General features: G+C 39.3%; 1 protein-coding gene across 1 annotated transcript in view; it reads left to right on the top strand.

The window, feature by feature from the left end:
* The first annotated feature begins 286 nt into the window (after positions 1–286).
* Positions 287–18,099, top strand: part of myo3b (myosin IIIB) — a 358,080-nt gene continuing 340,267 nt past the window's right edge. Inside the window, exon 1 of the mRNA XM_035410289.1 lies at positions 287–340. Coding sequence (XP_035266180.1) covers positions 330–340 — 11 coding nt within the window. The 5' untranslated portion in view covers positions 287–329. The remainder of the gene's footprint in view (positions 341–18,099) is intronic.

The raw sequence follows: 18,099 nt of genomic DNA on the forward strand, positions 1-18,099 counted from the left end.
AGCTGCAGTCACCGATTTATCTAATGCACAGATAAAGTCACTGTACGCAGCAACCAGGCTCTGCCAATTTAGCTCGCCTGTGACGACTAAGACTGATCTATCCCACATGGAAATCAGCGCACACCTGACGCTGCGCCGACTAACCACGACGAGCTCCAGGAAGAAGAACCTTGCTGACGACCGACCGGAGGGGAGAACCACATCGCTGTTGCTACCGAACAAGGACTCGGCTTGCGCGCCTCACATCTGGAAACCTCCACAATTTCACAACACCAAGACCGTTCCCCCCAGGACCCCACAGCGACCACCGGAGGCCGCTACCTGCATGAATGGATGGACAGTAAGACTGAGCAAATTTTCCAGGCAATAGAAGTTTAGCTTAGAATGCATCGAGTTTAATGTGACATTGTGTGTTTTCATTTTGCCTTTTACAATAATTTGCGCTGGCGATGTTTTCCTAAGATTACAATCATATACATGGTCTTTCTCTCTCTTTCTCCCTGACTAACTTTACAACCCTAACGACACCACACTGTATAGTCGGTAGTGGGCAAATAACTAGCTTGGTTACATGTGTTGCTTAAGGGCTGAAGTTACGCTTCACTCTCCGGCACTACCGGCAGCAATACTCCTTCATAGCTGAGCTAAGTTATTCAGCCATGCCGGTTACACTGTACCCCACACAGCCGTTTACCCTTCCCCCTTTCATCCACAGACAAAGGGACACATGCGCACACTCAACCGCACATGCACATACGCACCCATACCTTCCTGTATTTAGCAGTTTCCCCATTTAGATCAGTTTGTGTTCTGTTTGTACGTTTGTTTTATTAATTGTATTAAACCAGTGTCTGTTTTGATGTTGCTGGAACGTGAGAATCTGAGTCAAAATAGTCTATCCAGAACTATGTCCTTCAGGTTATCGTAAATCTCTGATTTAATTATTGGATCCTTAATATTTGTCATTTTGATTATTAATTGAAGTTCCAAATTTATGGTCGAATAGTCCAGATAACTGTAATTTTATGAGACTGATTTTTAATTGTGTGTTTGTACCGCTTCGCCTACGTAAGTGGTGCCCAAAGTGAGAATACAGAAATATAATCCCGACATAAGTGGTTCCCCGTGTAAGGCTATATTGGCATTTCCTCAACATCCTCATTATAAAATACCATTAACTTATTTAAAGACACTCAATTAAAAAAAAATGTATATAACCAAAATATTTTGAGCAGTAATACTTACATATTGATGATGAGAATCTTATCTGTTCAGTAGAGACAGACAAAGAATCAATGCTGTAGTTCTTCTCCTCTGACTTAGTCCATAAAACAGTATCAGCTATCATAAAGTTTAGCTATGCTCAGAAGTCCTCAATAATAATAATATTTTCCAAAATATGACGGAACTCAATGATTATGTTTTGTATATTTCAAAAACGGATTGTCCAAGACAATATATGACCACTAAGTCTTGAAAGGGACATCTCTCTAAAACTAATGGAAAGGTTGTATATTTATTCCGTATTTTGATATCGACAGTAGAATGACATGGTATAATTTTAGAAAAACTTGTCTTGTTTATTTCATTATTCAGTGAGCATGTCTTGACATGTCTTAGGGCTATTGTTGGGTTTATCCTGTTGCTATGATGGAATACAAATTTTTTGTGGTGAAAGAATATTTTTATGAATGCTCAGATAGACACTATTGTCCAGTGTGACATGGGTGGGGGGTGTACTTGCAGATCTGCAGGGAGTGGGTGCATGGTAAATGGATGCGACAATGGTGGCGCTGGGAACTCCATATTCGGCATAGTTGTCGTCTGTTGGCTACTAATAAAACTATATCACAGAGTTTGTGTTTTCAACTCATAGTTTGGTTGCAGGAGCAATGAATGTATGAGTTGAGCAATCTAGACATGCTGGTATGCAGACAACTACGGTGCTTGCGCAAGAGGGTTAATGTTGAGACTGGATAATGTGACCACAGTTAAAGCCAGAATGGCGTTTATTGTTACTCGGTAGACCCAAAAAAAAAGAGACTAAATTTTGTTAGCTTATTAGCCCAGCACTCGCACTTCCCAACCGGGGGTGAAAGAGGAAGAGGGTACGAGAGAACTATCACTCTCCCTGTATCCCCTGAACAGAAATGGGTGCACGGCCCAAAACAAGAGCGCCAGGGTGCAGCCTATGGACTCCTGCACTGCACTGCAACATGCCAAGAGGAGCAAGCGCATTTGGACATTCTAGTCCTTCTGGCCTCTTACTATTGTGAGGGCCAGTTGGGCTCCCAGGGTCCTCATAACCATTTCCACGAGCCCATCACTCTGTAGGTGGAGCGATGTGGTTCAGGTTTTATGGATTCCCAGTCTCTGGCACATCTCACTGAGAACCTTAGCCTCAAAGTTTCGGCCCTGGTGTAGGATGGAAGGCTCCCTGAATCGGCTGAATATTCCACCAATGAGTGCATCAGCCACCATCTCAGTCTCCTGGTTAGGTAGGCGTAGTCTTCCGGCCACTTAGTGAAGTAATTGATAGCCACCAGGACAAATCGGTTACCTCATGCCGACAATAGAAGAGGACCCAACACGTCCATGGCAACTCTGTCCATAGGGGCTCCGACACGGTGCTGTTGCAGTGGTGCACATGAGCGACCTTGCGGCCCCGTCCTAGCTTTGCAGGGGTCACATGGACGGCAGTGATCCTCCACATCACGCATATACTGCCCCCAGTACAAGGACTGCCGCACATGCTTCAAGGTCTTCGTAACCCCAAAATGTCCCACGCCGGGTAGACTATGATGAAGCTGCAGGACTTGGTACCTCAGAATCTCTGGGACCACAATCTGCCAGCGTGCTTTGCCTGCCGCAGCCTCCAGCCAGGCCTGCTGAAGTGCGCCATCATAGCCATTGTGACCACAGTCCTCTCACCATGACAGACTCCTCCATGACATCCTCCCAGGTAGGTCTCTGTCCGTCCTCTACCCAGCCGATGACCATCCTCAGGTCTGGATCGGCTTGTTTCTGCCAACCATTCCTCACTGTCGGCCAGCAGCAAGGCCCTACATATGGTTTGCCACTCTCAATGTTTGGCATATGATTTCAATTCATTAACCTCTTAGCGCACAGCCCCTAGTGGTGCTACTGCAACCAAAGTGTGAGTTAAAAACAGAAACGCGTTGTTTTAGTTTCATTAGTAGACGATACTCGACAACTATGCCGAAAACTGAGTTTCGCAGCCCCACCATTGTCCCTCTGGTCGTTCATTTAACACGCACCCCCTCCCTGCAGTCTCATCTAAAAAACACCCCCCACCCTTGACATAATGGACAATATTGTCTATCTTGGCATTCATAAAAATATTCTTTCACCACTAAAAAATCATATTCCGTCATAGCAACAAGATAAACCTGACAATAGCCCTAAGATATGCCTATACAGCAGTGCAAACGCTGCTCACTGAATAACGAAATCAACAAGAAAAAGTTTTTTAAAATGATACCATGTCATTCTAGAGTCAATATCTGGGACTAAATATTGAATAAATATAAAACCTTACTGCTGGTTTTACGTGTAGAGATGTCCCTTTTGAGACTGCATGGTCATCCGTTTCCGTTTGGGAAATATACGCGCATCTGTGACGCCTGGGTATCTTCCAAAATAGCTGTCCGTAATACCTCACCTGTTGTTTATGGCGTCGTCACCCTTTTTAGTACAGTCTGGCTTTATTGACAATTCATTTATTCAGTAGGCGAGAGTATAAGCTTTCTAACGATGTATAACATGTCTAATTCTGCTTTTGGAATAGCGTTTTATAGGTCAGCGTAACAGAAAATATTCTTAGCATCGCATTCACTTACGCATTCACTCTGTTAGCAGACAAATACGCTGCACCTAACGAAACGTGGTCAAGGATATTTCGTAATTTCTTGAAAAATACTATTATTATTGAGGACTTCTGAACATAGCTAAGCCATATGTTTGCTGCTAGACCTAGCTGACATCGTTTTTTGGAGCAAAACAGAAGCAAATAGAACAGTATCATTGATACTGTCTCTGTCTCCATCTACTGAACATAGAGGAGATTTCATCATTGCTATGTAAGTATTACTGCTCAAAATATTTCGGTTATATACGTTATTTTTGAAATTGAGTATCTTTAAATAGGTTAGTGGTGTAATATAATGTGAATATTTCACATTGTAATGTAAGCGTTAGATGGAAGTGTAATAGTTTTTGTCAAGCATGCAACAGTGATGACGTCAGAGTTGGAACATTGCCAAAACGTGGTGGACGGTTGAAAATTGTTTTCATGTTGTCTCATCCCCATACAAGAAAACATACGAGAGTACAGAGTATAGAAATACACACGAGTTAATTATTACACATTTAGGTACTGTACCGCATTGTGTGACAATATTTTTGCATTATTTTTTAATCTGATAGCAATGTTTCATCTTAAACCTTCATAAGGGGCTCATTTATATGGTTTATAATGGACAAAAAGCATTTTATTCAATTTTGGAGAGATTTTGGATATGTTTCTGGACACCTAGCTATTTTAGACCACTGTACTGACTGAAAGCTTGTAATTCCCATTTGAAAATTATGCAACAGTGATTTTCTTGAGTCAAAACAATTGATTTGTAGTGAAATACATGAATATGTTGTGATTTACAACAATGCATAGTTTAGACATTTTGGATAGATTTGGAGACGCTGGGTCTTAATTTTTGCTTCATACATCTATAGTAGTTCTACATATCCACCCTTAGATTTTATGAACTTGTGGTCAAGAAGTTTTTGATCGAGCACATGTATAGTTTAACCTCCTGTATATATGCAATCTCTCAGTATTTCATTGCGAACTTAAAAAGTGCAAATTTATTTTTGATTTTTTTGTCAAAACAATTGCATTTGTGGCACTTTATTTCATCCAAAATTATGAATATAAACTAATCTGCGTTAGTATTGTAAATTGTACAAATGTCTTGCTTCATTTAACTCTCTGGGGTCTAAGGGTAAAATGAGGCACACTGGTGATTGTGCGATGCTCTGACATTTGTGTAAATTTCATCAACTTTATATACAGTGATTCCAAAGTGTTTCATATCTTTGTTTTCAGCACAAACTCAGCTACAACAATATGGCAGCAGTAAGTAGGTCCTAATAATGTGTGGATTGTAAACTGCTCTAAAAACACACAAACTGTAAACAGTAGTTTTGAACATGCACAGGAATGTTGTAATGAAACACACTAAACAATTGTGAATAAGACTTTTGGTCACTGAAATGTGTTCTTCAAGGTCTTGGGTATCAAAAGATGACAAAATATTTTAGCAAATCCAATGAGAAATATAAAATAAATTGCTAAAAGTTAGTGTTGTGACTACTATTTTTCAACACCAGGTGAGAATGGGAGGGCAAATGGCCTTTCTGTAATGAATATGCATTGGGTAGGAATACCTCCCAGCTAAGTAGGCTATTCACACTATGCCTCCCCACCACTAAGACAAAGACTCAGTGAGCCATTTAGAAGACAGAAACAAAGACAACTTTTGATTTTAGAACATTTATTGAAGTAAACTGCATGTAAGATGAGATGAGACTGGTGTACTCTTGCAATGTCTGCCTGGCCTCTTAGCTAGTGGTGAACTAGGCCGTGTTTCCTGATCAACATCTCTGCAAATATAATAAAAACAAAATTGTTAGGAAATGTGAAATCAAATCAAACTTTATTTATATAGCACATTTCCTTCAACAGGTGAAAATTAAATGTGCTTTACAAAAAAGGGACAAACCACTAACTAATGAAAACAAAATTTATGAAATGTGACATCATATACAAACAAAGAACCAAACAAACACAACCAGACGCAGAGAGGTAGCCTATAATTTTGAGAAGCAATGGTTAGAATCATTCGTAGTGTGGGAATTTACAGGCGCGCATATTAGTGAATATTCCTACAAACACACAGAGAATGTAATACAGCACACATTTACAAATAATGCAAGCTATCAATGAAAAAACATTAGCTTAACTAAATAAACACTGATATTCCAACTAAACTACACGCAACTCATCAATAACAATGCCTCAATCTGAACTAGGCTAGGTCTGTTTAGCCAAGTGGTTATTTTATTGCTATTTCCCGAACTTACTTAGAGTATGCTAATATCGATTGTGCAAGGACATCAGTTTTAGAATCCTAGCCACGCCACTACACACCAGGCATGAGCTATTTATTACGAATATGATCGAAAAACATACAGTCTACCTGATACTTCTAACACAACCAGACGCAGAGAGCCTAGCCTATAATTTTGAGATGCAATAGTTCGAATCGTTCATAGTGTGGGAATTTACAAACGCGCACATTGCTGGATATTCCTACAAACACACAGATACGTTGCAATACAGTACACATATTTACCAATATGATCATAAGAAATATACTTACGCATGAAGTTGATCCTCAGCTGGATCAGTTCACTGTTCGAAATGACACCGCTCTTCATCAGTGTCGGCTTCCGGACGGACCATTTTCCAAAATTAAATGAAATGTTCACCTCAAAAGAAGTGAATTAGGCGACACTCTGTGACATTCTATCCCGCTTTCGCAGGCATTTCTCACATGGATCTCGCATCGCCCCTCCTTTAGTCTCCTTCTATGGAGAGTAATTATAAGGTTGTTAACATGTGAATGCGATTTGGGCGGACTTCCTGCTGAGCGAAATTCACATAGTAATGAGTAAAGTTTAGCGAAGCATACATGATCTAATTAATCAAATTTGGAACATTTAAAACAATTTATATTATTTGCCAATGGGCGCAATGGAAAGAAGCAATTCTAAGGTTTCTGTCAATTTTTTTGTTGCGTCTGTATGATAACAGCACGTGAAGTTAATCATCCAAATAGAAACGAAAGTTAATTTCATCTTGTCAAGCTCCGCCGGCGGAGCTCTCGACCCCAGAGGGTTAAGCCATTTTTCATGTCTCTGTGGTGTTCACATCTGGAGTTATAAAGCTTTAAATTGGGTACCCCCTAAATGGGCAAGGATTGGCAAGATTTGGCTTGTGCCTTAAGGGGTTAATATAATTGATTGCTTCCTATTGAATTCAATTATTTAATCTTAAAACCTGGCATAAAGCTTGTTTGGACTTGTTGGGTGATTCCACCAGTGTACTTTAGACTGACCTATCAACAAATTTGACGATTTAATTGATAATTCTAACTTTAAACATAATTATTAAATTAAATCTAATAAAATATATTTTACATGTAGGTTAAGTGAGGGGTTCTTGCATACAGTATCACTTGGTTCAGTATTCAGAGTACTGAACATTTTAACAAGGACATTGACTGTTGGAACCGCTGGATTCAGAAAAGAAACATATTTCTTGATTCCTCCTTGCTTGTCCGACACAACAATAACAAGTTCTTATACAGTTCATTGATAGAAACCTGCTGCAAGAACACAGAGGTTGACTCATATTTCGGAAAAGCGCCGCGCAGAGGCTCCCAAGCGAAATGATTATTGATTTCCAAATGAATAGATATTTCGCATTATTTGAATATGGAAAATGAAGTGCAATTATTTTGTATCTGACAAGCAAATGAAAACCACCTCTTGAATCACAAATAAACAATAGACTATTTTTTCCTTTTGATTGACTGGACATAATCGGAGCTGACCATCGATTGTTTTCAAGCTATCGGCCAATGGCCAATTGCAGTATCATTCGCCAGTAAAAATCAGTGGCCGATCAATCGGTGCATCCCTAGCCCCTAACATTATGGTGCCATAAAATGGGTGAGCTTTGTATAAAAAGTATGGATTTTCTACATTGCAAAACAAAAGTGTATTAAAATACTCTGAAATAAAATTTTATGAATTGTTATTCAATGGAAGACAGGAACTGTAGCCTAATATAGAGGAGTTTGGAATACTGAAAATGCACTTCAGGTGTTTGCATAGGTAAGGTGGAACATTACGATACAGCCCTCAGATGGCCTGAAAATTCTTTGTGGCTTGTTGTGCCTTGTATAACATCTCCAAAAGTCATGGATATATCGGACATAAATGAGGACACATTACAGGACTTTAGAAAGCATGATGGCGAACTGCATGTGCATTTAATTAACCTAACCCAGAAGGATGCCCAAGGAAGAGTCAGGTGGCAGAAGAGCTTCTGGGACTATAGCCTGGTAAGCAGAAGTAATGGTTTATTTAACTGAATAAAGTCCAAAACTGTTCAATTGTGTTTATTTGGACAATTTACATCACCTCAGTGCACTGCAATATTTTTCAAATACGGTCCCAGGGATTCACTTTACATCTCAGTATGATTCAAAACAGATTAATTCAGATTTCACCATTTTAAAACAATATTTTAAACCCAATTATTTATTCTTCACATTTTTTTAATTGCAGTGACCAGATTCTTTCAGCAAATAAAACCCTGCTGATTTCACCTGTTACTCCATAACTGAACAAGAGAACTAACAAGAACTGAAATTCAAATTTAAAAAATAATCCTTTAAGAAAAATTAAACAAAAACAAATTTGCACCACATTAACTTATTAATTCAGACAATGATATGATCAGGTGTTTTTACTCAGAGGTAAGTCTGTCTTTTCAAAGTCTTGCAAAATACACCATTATATTAGCAATCTGCCAAGGGACAAACACAGATGGCTTTAAAGGGTATGGAAGATGACACTCCAATTGGTTATTGCATGTTACACCCAATACACACCTATTCATTAAGACACTAACATGGCCTTAAAGCCCTAAATACACTTGTGCATTGTGCTTTAGGCCATGTGCTAACACATCTTTTAACATCTTCATCATCAAAAAGCTATCTCCTCATTCAAAGCATGAATAAGTGTCATTTGGGCCCTGTTCAGACCTGTAATTTGTATCCAGATTGTGTCTAGATTCAGTGAGACGGATGTCAGTTCACACCTGGCATCAGAATGCATCTCCATTTTAACCGGCGGGAGGCAGCAATGCACTACCTGTGCCTAGTCGGCTGGAAATTAAAAGAAGAAGAAGAAGGATTTTGCAAAAACCTTGGTGCGCGGGCAAAATCAAAACAAAAACAGACTGGGTATATTCCTTGGCGTGTTCCAGGCAAACCAAATCGTCCAAGATGTTTGACGCACTCGTAATATGTCTCTTTTTCAAAATTTTCAAACGTCGTGGACAAAGCCAGCTTATGTCATTTGAGAACCAACCAAAATTATACAGTTCTATCCGCTTCTGTTTTGCTCCAGAAAACGATGTCAGATAGGTCTATCAGCAAACATATGGCTTAGCTATGCCCAGAAGTCCTCAATAATAATAGTATTTTCCAAGAAATTATGAAAAATCGTTGACAACATTTATTTAGGTGTAGCATCTTTTATTGCTACCACAGAGTGAATGTGTAAGTGAATGCGATGATAAGAACATTTTCGGTGTCACATAACGGGTAGGGAGGACCTAAACGCAGAGTAAAAAAACACAAACTCAAAAAGGGAAAATTAACAAAGACTTTACTTACACGACAGGGACCAAAAAAACCAGGAAACCAAAAGGCCATGCAGGGCACTTCCAAAAAAAACACAAAACAGAAAACTCAAAGTACAAAACACACAGAGCAGAACACGGGCAGGACAGAAACCAGGCAGGAACGAACAGGCAGAAACACACAGGTGGAAACACAGTCAGAAACACACAAGCAGGTCAAAACACGGACAGGCAGAAACACACATGAAACACATTCAGAAACACAAGGAACCAGCACCCGAGTCAGGGAGACAAAGGACTTGAATAGACTCAAAACCAACAAGACACAGGAGGGCACAATTAACAATCAAACCAGAACAGGGTCGGAACAACGAGACACAAGCAGAAACAATAATTAAATAATTGAAAGCAATAATACAATTAACCAACAGGGGAACGAGCAGGACACAAAACGGAAGTGCCGCCATCTGGCGGCCCAACAGGAAAAACCAGAGACAGAAACACAGAACCATGACATTCGGTTACGCTGACCTATAAAACGCTATTCCAAAAGCAGAATTAGACATGTTATACATCGTTAGAAAGCTTATACTCTCACCTACTGAAAAAATGAATTGTCAATCAAGCCAAATCGTACTAAAAAGGGCGAAAACGCCGTAAACAACACGTGTGATATTACACACAGCTATTTTGGAAGGTACCCAGGCAACACAAATGCCTGTATATTTCACAAACGGATTGTCCAAGACAATATATGACCGCTCAGTCTCAAAAGGGACATCTCTATGCGTAAAACCAATGGTCAGGTTGTATATTTATTCAATATTTAGTCCCAGATATTGACTGTAGAATGACATGGTATCATTTTTTAAAACTTTGTCTCATTTATTAGTTTTTCAGTGTGGCTTCTTCTTGTTGTTTCGCACTTTAATATGACGCCGTTGGCACGCGAATGAGTACGTACTTCCGCTTACGCAGAGGACGTCATTTGACTAGGCGGTCCTTCAATGTGGCCCAGGACGCATTTGTGTACACACTGCTAAAAGAATGTGGCCATATGCGACCCAGAACACCTTCGAATGTGGTCTGAGTGATCGGATCTCAATGCGTCCTCAATGCGTCTTGGGTGCATTCACACCTGTAGTTAGAGCTGTCCATTTGTGATTGGGTCACCTAAGACGCATTTTAATGCCAGGTCTAAGCAGGGCCTTGGTGCATTTTTTGCTCCCCTTCAGTAGTTTTGACTTCAAAGTGCTGTTTTGCAATGAAGGCAAGTGCAGCTCTACATTATTTGTAAATTTCTAAATATTTTTTTCCATCCAGTAGATACGGTGTAGGTTTTACTTTTAAAAGCACATTATTGCTTGCTTGAAAGTTGATGCATAGTCATGAGCCAAGTGGTCCACAGAGACTGAATACATTGACTCTTCAGTGCATGAAAGACATGTGAACAATGTTTCAATAATGACCTCCCAGCAGACTCTCTCTCTCCCACTGAATGCTCACTTCATCATTGCCATTTCTCATCGGTAAGATCCTTCGTGGCTCTAATAGATTTAAATGTTTAACCCTTTAATTGTGCTTATTAAATGTGGCTTCTAAAAATGTCATGAATCCCTCCCAATACGGTTTTTGTGTGAGAGGCAGAGGTTCACCTGTGTGAAATGCCACAGTAGGCAGGAGCATATGAGCAAAGCCAGTGACACATTCTCAGTTAATGAAACACAGGGTCCTTTGGATCCAGTGGTAGGGCACTGCTGCAATTCAAGTTTATGACCCTATGTATTTACATTTGGTCCAACATTTGTTTGGTTTTTAATTCCATCAATGACAGCTGTTGGAAAGTGGCTTTTTGTGACTAATGGTGACTACAAGTATTTACAGTACAGGTATGCAGGACTGGTGGGTTTAAAAAAAAAAAAGATATCATCAGCTTTCAATATCTCCCATTTTTAGTTCTTTTCATTTGTGGAAAACTGTCTGAGAACATAACTTATTTGACTGTGAATTATCCGCTTTATCTCAAAGGCCAGATAAGTAATCAGCCCCCTGTGAAGTACAAAACAAATAACATCAACACTGGCATGTTTTCACCAGATATATGTCTGCAATATCTGCCATGCTGTGTTTTAGCTGAGTGTAGCTGGAGGATGATGTAAATGAGAACACATTCAGTTTCTGCTGTGGTAATTTGTGGGGTTGTGATATTTGGTTTCCCTTGCAGCAGCACCATTCTTATGAGTGGTAGAACAGATTGAAAGGCTGTGGTTATTTCATTATCTATCACTTTCTTTGGCGCATAGGTAGTTGTGTGAGTTTTAGTTCTGAATTATTTATAATGAAAACCTCAGAAAGTACAGCTGTGAACCTGCTGTCATTAGAAGTAGTTGACTCTTTTATTTGTGTTAGTTATGCATTTGTCAATGCATGGCTCAGGCTGACTGGTTATAAATTAAAGACAGTGAGTGGCTAAATTAAATTCACAACCTGCTGTATCTATATTCTAGAGCCTTATTTTTGTGTGTCTGCTTGCATATTATTATCTGGCTCTCAGTTTCTTTCTAAGAGTTGGGGAACATCGGTGATGATTGAAGCTAAAACCACAGTAGATTTGTGTGACCATGGGTGAACTCTCAAAGAAGAAAATCTATAATGCAGCACCACAGATTCCCTGTCAGAACAGACTATTCTTCTATCTCTAAGTATTGGAGAGTCTGAATGATAGCTGGGTGTGGCCTGGTTACTTTGGGCTGATGTAATTGCTTTATCCACCATGGGACTTGGGTAAGGAGCAGACACAGAGGCAGAGGAACAGTTGGTGCAGTTACGTGGAGGAAAGCATTTAGTATGCAGAAGCAGTATGGTATAACATGCGTATGAGTATGGTATCTACAATGAGAAGAAACATACGATGGTATCAAGGAAATGCAGTGTACCACAGTAGAAAAATTAGATTACAAACAGGGCAACTAGCATATGTAAGTGCAGTGAAATGGCAATGAACACCGATAAGACTGATTTCAGATAACAGGCTAAAATTAATATAATTTTAACACGGGGAAGCTACAGTACGCAGGAAATTGTCTCAGTGCAGAGAACATATTACGGAAGTTACTATAAATAGCACATCATTCACGATAGATGCATCTGTATCATATTCTGTAATTGACATTCTCTGCCTGTAAAGACCTTGTGCATTAGCAATTAGAACTAATAGAATAGTTGTTAGACATACAGGTCCATAACCATATCACTTTGCTAGCTAAAAGCAAACAAGGCGGCTGGCTAAAACTAGTGATACATGAAACAGCTAAATGCTAGTTTTATAAATGAACTAATAACAAGACGCAACTTCTGGTTAATGTTTGTATATTGCTTTTTTCTTTTTTTGGGGTGGGAGATGGATGAAAAACTTTGTGTTGTACAGTCATTTTTATCTGCAGACAATTACTCAGATAATATAATTTCATTTTTTAGGAGCCAGTATTTATAAATAATCACCATTGTACTTGTGGCTTCTTATGTTCAAATGCACAAGCTGAAAATGGGATGTGCGTTTGCTCCAGGGAAATTAGACGGAGTAGATTTTATCAGGGTAGCAGTAGCTTCCAACTGTCTTTCAAATTTCAAATTTAAGGTGTGATGTCATTGCTTGGTTATGACTGTCAGGGAAACACTTCTCAAAGACCCATCAGCCATGCATTTATGTGATGTCTTCTGACCCATAGGGATATTCTTGTCTTTTATATTTTATTATTCAGAATGTTCCAGCATTATTCTAGATAGAGTCCGGGGAGTAATTCAGTTGTTCCATATACAGGACAAGGACAATGCATATCAGCCCCTTTGAGCAGATGCCAAATCTGGCCAATGCTCCCCCATTTAAGGGGTGTTCTATTTAAGGCTATATGACTCCAGATGTAAGCATCACAGACACTGGAAAATGGCTTAAATTATGCAAGACATTTGTACCATTAACAATACAAAAAAATGTGATGAGATTACATTCATAATTTAGGTAGAAATAAAATTCCACACGTGCTGTTATCTTGGCAAAAATGAAAAAAATGGAGTTGTTCTCTGATGAGTTAGAAAAATGTGTAAAATCTTCCAAAAACCAAAGGATAAAAAACATTTATGCTTGTAAATGACTGCATAATGTTGTGGTTGACTGCACAATGCTGTGGTGAAACAACCACTTAGGCATATACATAGGACTCCCAATCTTTGTAATAAAATTCTAATTAAACATGCCATACACCTTTTGGAAGTTTGTACTGCCCTCTACATGATAAGAGTCAAATCAATCAAATCAGAATGAAGTGAACGGAGCTACACCAGCATAATGCACAAAAGGTTTGGCGCATTTCTGCAAATTCCCACCCGTGTTTTCTATTTGCATGTTTATGTCTCAAATGGATTGTTCAAGACAATAAATCACCACTGAATCTTGAAGGGACATATTTACGTGTTAAACAAATGGTAAGATTTCATATTTGATTCCCGAGTAGGACACTGCCATTGTACCCTTGAGCAAGGTACTTAACCTGCATTGGTTTGGTATATATTAAGCTGTATAAATGGATGCGATGTAAATGCTATGTAAAAAGTTGTGTAAGTTTCTCAGGATAAGAGTGCCCGCTAAATGCCTGTAATGTAATGTAATATTTATTCCATATTTAGTTGCAGATATTGATAATAAAATGACACGGTAATAATTCCACAAACTGCAGGGAGGAGGTGCTTGTTAAATGGACGACCTATGGGATAATGGTGGCACTTGGAAACTCTGTATTTTACATCTTTGTAGTGTATAGTGTATTAATAAAGCTAAAACACAGAGTTTGTTATTTTCACTCAGTTTGGCTGCAGGAGCGATGAATGTCTGAGTAGAGCAATTTTGGATGCTGGCTTGCTGGCCACTAGGGGGCTAGTGTGAAGGGGTTGCTAGATTTCTGTTTAAAAGTAATATAATGGGACTGACAGCACATTGGAAGGGGTGAAAAACCTCATTCAGGAATTTTTGTGAGTTGTTGACCACATACAGTGGTCATAGTGTCTCCCAGGGAAGGGAAGGTTATATTTGCAGGGTATTGCCTTTATTCCACAATAGTAACTCCTCTGGAGTTGATAAGGCACTTGTTGTTTTATCATGCCAATTGCACAATGACTTCAGAGCTCATTTGGTGGACTGCAGAGCAAAAATAATTTGCACATGGCTGCATATTTATTTAATATACATGCCAGTCTCCACTCTACCAAAGTATTCAGCCACAGGAAAGACCTAATGGGGATTCCAAAATGGTCAAAAATGGGACCAACAATAAAACATTCTGAACTTGTTGTGCTTCTTTGGAAAGGAAGAGAGTAAAGTAAAAAATAAATAAATACATTGTAGAGCCTGCACTACAATAAATAGGTGGTGCTGTTGCCTCAGAAATTTCCAGCATTTCCAATACAATTCTTTTGACACTGTGACTACACCACTGCCTGGTCAATACTGATGTCTTGTGATGCTGCTGGCGAGTCTGTCCCCTGCACTAGTACACAGTTGATTCAGCTGGACATGTGAATTAAATCCCTGATCTTGTCCCAAACTACCTATGCATTCTCAATGCTCTCTGGAGCACACTATCACATTCCTTTTACTGAAGCTTGCTTTTACCTGGAATGATAAAACTGTTTAGAAATGTTTTACCATTTCCCACTGCTACATACCTCTACTATGTTCTCTCTCTCTCTAAACACTCCAAAAACAAATTTTAGAATGATGTTCACAAAACAACATTTGCACATTAAAGCACAGCATGAATCCAACTATTATTTTTTTAAACATTTTTGTTCAAAGAGCAAATCATTCTTTTTTGCCAGTATCCCACCATTAATTATGTGTTGCTAATGCTTGAAACAGTGGTTTGTGGGTTATCAGAATGTGAAGCTCTCAAAATGGAACCCATTTCCCTAGGCACAAAGGCTGTGAAGGAAGACAATGTTATCAGCATCAGCCGGCTTGTGTGCAAGGACTCAGCAGCTCTCTGAGCCAGGCCTTTGTGTGGCAGTTGGCTGTTGTTCTGGGTAATAAATGCATCATCAGCGCCTGTAATTTTGTCACCAAATAGCTGCTTTTGTGACAAAGTGTAGCTTGCATTTAGGGTTCCAGGCTCTGCATGTGCATTAATGGCTGCAACCTCTGCTTAATTTTCTGACACTAATGAATTCTGGGAATTAATTTCTAGGGCAGAAATACTGATAGAACTATGGAACCAGCATTTTGTTATAGATTAGGGAAATCAGAGCCAGACTGGTATTGTCTTCTTATCTGAGTTGTTCGTGTGATGCCCAGTTTAAAAAAATAAATAAATCTTTTAGACACTTTTAAGGGAGGAATTATGGAATTCAGCCATTGTATGTGTGAAAGAAAAATATTACAGGAGAAAGAAGCATGCATGCACACACACATACAGAAAAAACAAAAGCTGAGAATGTGCACTTTAACCCGATGTGAATGTTTTTTAAAAAATTACAAATCTAAAATTGTGGAGTAGAGCCAAATCAAGAAAAAATATGTCTTTGTCCCAAACATCATGGAGCTTACTATATATATATATATATATATATATATATATGTATATATGTACAGACGGTTAACAAATTAAGAGAAAAACCAGCATGTCTTATATAAAGTGGATAGAACACCATTCTTCCAAAAGATATTCCTTCATTTGGTGTTTTGATGATGGTGGTGGAGAGCGCTGTCTAACATGTTGGTGCAAAATCTCCCTTAGGTGTTCAATTGGGTTAATCTGGTGACTGTGAACGCCATAGCATATGATTCCCATCATTTTCATACTCATCAAATCATTCAGTGACCCCTTGTGCCCTGTGGATGGGGGCATTGTCATCCTGGAAGTTCTATGGGAAAGACATCAGTAAAGAGGGTCGAAAATGTTGGTCAAAAGTGCACATTCAATGACTGTGATGCTCATGCATTAGTGTGATATGTAAGGAAAAACAGAAGAGCAACTCCTCTTCAGGTGACTGAGAATGTCGGTGCAGGACGTGATCAGACTGTGTCAGCAAGGCAACTACATAGAGAGGGATATTATAGTAGGGCTGCAGTGCATAAACCCATCATTACAAAGATGAATTCTCATTTGAGAGTTCAGTGGGTCAAAATCCATAGGCACTGGACTACAGAGATGTGGAAAAATGTGATGTGGCCAGATGAGCACGTGAGCCAGTATATATGGTAACCATACATGCCCAAACCATGCCCATACCATGTTTCATAGATGGGGGGGGGGGTGCTTTACATCTAGGGCACTTACTTTTGGCCTTCAGACTTTGAGCTTGCCATCACTCTGATGCAAGTGAATCTTGATCTCATCTGGATACACAACCTTTTTCCAGACCCCTGCAGGCTCTTTTATTTACTCCTTAGCAAACTCTATCCTGGCCATCCTGTTGTTGTGGCTAACTAATGGTTTGCATCTTGCAGTGTAGCCTCTGTAGTTTTTAGTTTTCTTGTGAAGTCTTCTGTGGGTAGGTGCTTCTTCATTATAGTGATTATAGTAATTGTCAGCAACTATGGAGGTCTCACTTAGCCTGCCAGATTACGTAGCTCACCAGTGCTCTTTTTCCTTAATGATGTTCCAAACATTTGATTTTAGTAAGCCTAAGAATTGGTCTATGTCTCCTGACTGTTTCTTTTTCTTATTTCTCAGCCTTATGATGGCCTCCTTGATTTTCATTTGCAGAACTCTGCTCTTCATGTTCACAAATGTAAAAAAGAAACTCCAAAGGCAATCAAAAGGCCAGAATCAAAACTAGATACTGAAAGCTCTTATACCTTCCCTAAGGAAGCAATTGAACACACCTGAATAATAAGAAACACCCATGAAGCCATTTTCTCAAGCATTATGGTGTCCTGAAAGGGGGGAGTATAAAAATATGTGGTAGTTTCTGCATGGGAAAAGCAAAATGTATAAAGATACCCTTAAATACAAGCTGTGAATGTGCACTTTAACTACACCTGTATTTTTTGCTTACAGTTTAATTATATTGTTATTTAAATTCTGAAGTACAGAGCTAAATCAAGAAAAAAAACCATCTTTGTCCCAAACATTACAGAGCTCACTGTAGGTCAGTATACACACACACACGCACACACACACACTATACACACAGACACACACAAACAATCAGCATCATGGAGCGTGGCATGTGGCCCAAGGTCCCTGCCCCTTATCTAACCAAATGGAAAGCAGTTAGTGGTCAAAGAGCACAAGTCTTGGCTGTTTACAATGAAAGGCTGGTTGTTATGGTGATGTCATTGAGGTGAAGATGGGAGCCCAGCAGTCTTTGTTAGAGTGGAGAGAGAGGTCAGATCGCACTGCTAGCCAGACCTGGAGCTCCATGAAGACAGCTGTAACATTGGCAGGTGAGCCCTGAACCAGGAGGTTGTGTTGGGATTTGAGCGGACTAGCCTCCCGTTGCTTCGAGAAATTCAGTTGTTGAAGCTGATGACGTGATCCATTTCAGAAGTCTGTATCATGGTTTCTGCCTTTCCTGTTGAGATT

Source organism: Anguilla anguilla, chromosome 3 (assembly GCF_013347855.1).
Source record: "Anguilla anguilla isolate fAngAng1 chromosome 3, fAngAng1.pri, whole genome shotgun sequence".
NCBI classification, from domain to species: domain Eukaryota; kingdom Metazoa; phylum Chordata; class Actinopteri; order Anguilliformes; family Anguillidae; genus Anguilla; species Anguilla anguilla.